At 41.0% G+C, this 3,870-nt stretch overlaps 1 protein-coding gene across 1 annotated transcript; it reads right to left on the reverse strand.

The window, feature by feature from the left end:
- Positions 1 to 1,561: 1,561 nt before the first annotated feature.
- c1ql2 (complement component 1, q subcomponent-like 2) lies at positions 1,562 to 3,170 on the reverse strand. Its single transcript, XM_030786916.1, has 2 exons — positions 2,580 to 3,170; positions 1,562 to 1,741 (listed from the first exon to the last, which is right to left on the reverse strand). Exons 1-2 carry the CDS (start codon positions 3,165 to 3,167, stop codon positions 1,562 to 1,564), a joined length of 768 nt encoding a protein of 255 aa, XP_030642776.1. The 5' UTR covers positions 3,168 to 3,170.
- Between the last annotated feature and the right edge of the window lie 700 nt (positions 3,171 to 3,870).

A 3,870-nucleotide genomic window follows, 5' to 3' on the forward strand; every position in this document is an offset into this window, starting at 1 on the left:
CATCTAATCTAGTGATAATTGCTTGTCCTACTAACTATTCATTTGACGTGGAACAGTTATGCATACCATGTGCATCAGCCTGGCATATTTTCTTAAATGTCACCTGCAACAGTATGTATTTAGTCTGCATTGGTAATAAAATGATTCTTACATTGGAGTTATTTAATATCATTTTAGACAAGGATGGTCTGCATTATGATACCTTCCCCTCATGCTAAGAGGGTGTGTCTTAAAATTTTAATCTATGCAAGCATCACATTCAAGGTGAAAACAAACTATTAGTTGTGGTTATTCTGACTGTTGATCAAACCAATAAAGCTCAAGCACACATAGTGAGTCCAGAGGAATTTTATTACTGTTCTTTATTGAATTACTGTGCAACTGACAATTGTGAATCTGTAAATTGTGAATTGAAAAATCTGTTTTCCAGAAATAAACAGCCAACAGCACCTAATATTTAACCTTCCTCAAATAAGAAGCTAACAGAAGTGACAAAATCAACAAGAAAATAATAATGAGTCCCAAATTCTGGATGCCTCAAACGGACTGTCAGAACAGAGTCCTCTGAAGCAGCCCAGATTTCAAAACCATTTTCAATGTTACAGACTTGCTCCTGCCATTGACCACACCTGTCAGTCCTTAGGACCAACCTCATCAGAGGCTGTAGAACAATACACTTAGAAACTGATCCATCCATAATTTTAATGCTATAATAATACAAACATCCCGAACATCCAGAGGTAAACATCATTAACTTTTGTGGGTGCCTGTTACACATGACAGTATCCCTTTCTAGGCTGTCTTACCCTTTGAGTTATTATGTAGAACTACACATCATATACCTTCACGGTAGTTACATCACATGTAATAATACATAACTTACGGGCAATTCATTTCTCAGGGAGGGCTCAGTCTTACTGCAGCACATCACATTGTTTATTGCAAAATATTAAGTCAGACCACTTAGTTGGGTTGGGGACCTCGAAAGTGGTATTGAGTGCACTCACTTTCAGAAGAAAAATGGATGGTAATGATGAGGACATCTGCAATCTACTCAGCTGCTGATGGTCTGGGGGAATAAAATACACATTTTCTCACAAAACATTTTGCTATAAGTGAAAAAATAAATATACTTACATCTTCTGGAAAATTCCACAGAGAACGCTATTATATGAAACAATTTTATTGTGATAGGAAAGATATACTGACAGTGCAATGTTTGATAAAGAATTACTGGACGAGACATTTTAAGACGTAATTTGAGCCTTCGAGAACAATAATATGCTATCAGGTAAATATCTTGCTGCTAACTCTGTCGACTTAGTAGACACATATTTTGAATAGATTTTTTTTTCTGAGCACAACACACCATCAAACAGAAAAAATAAACACATTCAAAAGAATTAAATCTCACAGCGGCTATTGTCCCACACTGATAATCCGTTATCCCACATTTATACAAGAATCACGATATCTTATAGGAGTGCCAGACTCAAGGCAAGTTCGTCTGTGGAGGAGCCAAATATGTTGACCACAGTGACAGTTCATTCGTAGAGACTGTTCAGTCGGGGTATAGTATGAAACCCGAGAAGGTGCTATATTTGTTGTTGTTGCCTCCGTGTGCCTTGCCGCCGTCCAGTTTGACATATATTTCGTCTCCAGAGTCCAGGTGCAAAACCACACTGTTGCTTGCATAGTCGTAGTTCTGGTCCGCATCTTGAGCGATAGCACTGGCTCGGACCTACTCGAGGTGAAACTCAAAAGCATTAATGACTGGAATAAGTGAGTGGAGCTAATTAACTATTTTTAATTTTTCCTAATAGTTTATATAATCACTAAATGCGCTTCCTTTAATACGTTCTAAGACACTAGAATTCTCGTTATCTAAAGTGAGTCACAGTTGCGTGTTTTTTCCCCTGTACATTAATACTGTTAAAACAGACATTGTCTATGTCTGTACAGAGTGGTCCATGTCTTTTGAATGTTAGGGCAACCACTTTAAACCCCACTTTTAATTATATAACGAAAAGCAAGATACAGATAACTTAGATAATAACGTTGCGAAGTGCCACTTGCTCCTGTGTATCATTCAGATAGATACTGCTATATTTCCGTTGTGCATCTGTCATCCGATGATGACTCTCTGAAATAAACTTATCCAGATACACAAAGCAAATAATGCAAAATATATAAATAACTAAAGAGATTGCCCAGAGATCACGTAGATTAATGCTGGGATTATTACAATGTCATTTCGCTGAAAATAAATCACCATATGGTGCTTACTTGGACAAACGCATAATTTCAGTTAACGTGTATTGTTTGTTACACAAAATTCATGACTTAGCCGGAAAAGTCAGGTCGAAAGAGCCTTTCTTATTTTTTACGCACGATGGGGTCCTAACTTCTTTCCAAAAAAGAAGAAAAGTCAGGGCTAGGCTTTATGTTGTTTATACACAAGGATGCAAGCACGCACAGTCGCAGTCACACCTAGGCCGGCCAACGTAATGTTTTTTCTTACCATAATTTAGTTAACCAAACTATCAGTTTTAAATATAAAGGCATCGTAAAAGTGTTACCTGTCCATTCTTACAAAGATCTGCCCACATGCTTGTGCCGTCTCCCCCTCGCATCAGCACATGGTATGTGAAAAAATAAATCCCGGACACTTGACACGTGAACTTCCCGGTAGATGGGTCGTAGTGGTTTCCCAGGTTCGTGACCACATCGTCAAACCGGAGTACCTCGTAGCCCTCGTGAGGATTTTTCAAACCTACGTAAAATGCGATCTTGATACCCCCCAGTGCGGAGCCAAGCTCCCCTGTTTCGGTCCTCGCTGTCCCAGACATGATCCCGGTAAATCCTGGTTTTCCCGAGTCTCCTCTGTCACCAGGGGGTCCCCTAGGTCCAGGTGGACCTGGTTCACCCGGTGGACCTCTCGGTCCGGGTTTACCCGGACGCCCCGGTTCACCTTTAGTCCCTCGGGCAAAAGGTGGTGGAGCTGGCGGTATGCCGCTTAGATCTTGCATGACCTCCAAGGCTGTGGCGCTCGGCTTGGGATTGTATGGATCACAGATCATGCGACAGGTGCCCATCATTTCGTAGTGTGCAGAGATCTTCGATGTCTGGACCAGCAGCGGAATAGCTATGATAAGTGCCACAACCATGACGATGCCAACTATTGCGGCGACGAGTCGCTTCCTCTGGATGGCCCGAGAAGCAAGCGCTAAAAAGTCTGGTTTGCTTTTGGAGGTAATGGTGATACGTTGTGAGAGCGCTCTGAAAAGTAGAAACAGAAAAATTGGGACGGACAACAGAGGATCACCCTTTCCTGGAATACAGAAAAAAGACACAAAGATACACACACTCAAATGTGTTGTTACCTTAAGCTTCGATCACCTTAAGGCAAATTTACGCCGTGCCAGTATCGCTTGGCATCACAGACTTGACAGGGAAACTATTCGTTTTGGCATGGCTGTGACGCGCGCTGGATCTCAGGAGAAGAGTGGAGAAAGCTGCGAGCGATTTGTGCCCGTCTTCAACAATGAAGGGGAGAAAAGACGTGCTGACGTAACGAATTCATTGTAAAGCCTGCTGCAATTCGGATTAGGACTTCTATGATACTGTTTGTATCTGTTGCGTTTGAATAGCAACAACTAGATTCCCAGAGATTTTCTTGAATAAGAGTGCGTTGCAGAGGTGAACAAATTCTAGTTCTAACATATTATTTCGAAATCCTTCTGTTCATCCTTCTGTTTATCTCATTCCAATTCTGGATTTGTTCTGGTGAACAACGTTACTGCACTACGTGAATGTGCATGTTCTTATTCTGGGCTCATTTTCTGTCCTAGAGTCTTTTTTCTGAGCCAT

Source organism: Chanos chanos, chromosome 10, assembly GCF_902362185.1.
Source record: "Chanos chanos chromosome 10, fChaCha1.1, whole genome shotgun sequence".
NCBI classification, from domain to species: Eukaryota; Metazoa; Chordata; class Actinopteri; order Gonorynchiformes; family Chanidae; genus Chanos; species Chanos chanos.

What these genes read in the sequence shown, in the direction of transcription:
- c1ql2 (XM_030786916.1), bottom strand. Translation starts at nt 3,167, where the DNA reads ATGGTTGTGGCACTTATCATAGCTATTCCGCTGCTGGTCCAGACATCG. An exon ending in ATCTTTGTAAGAATGGACAG is followed by an intron (nt 1,742 to 2,579) that starts GTAACACTTTTA and finishes CACCTCGAGTAG; the next exon opens with GTCCGAGCCAGTGCTATCGC.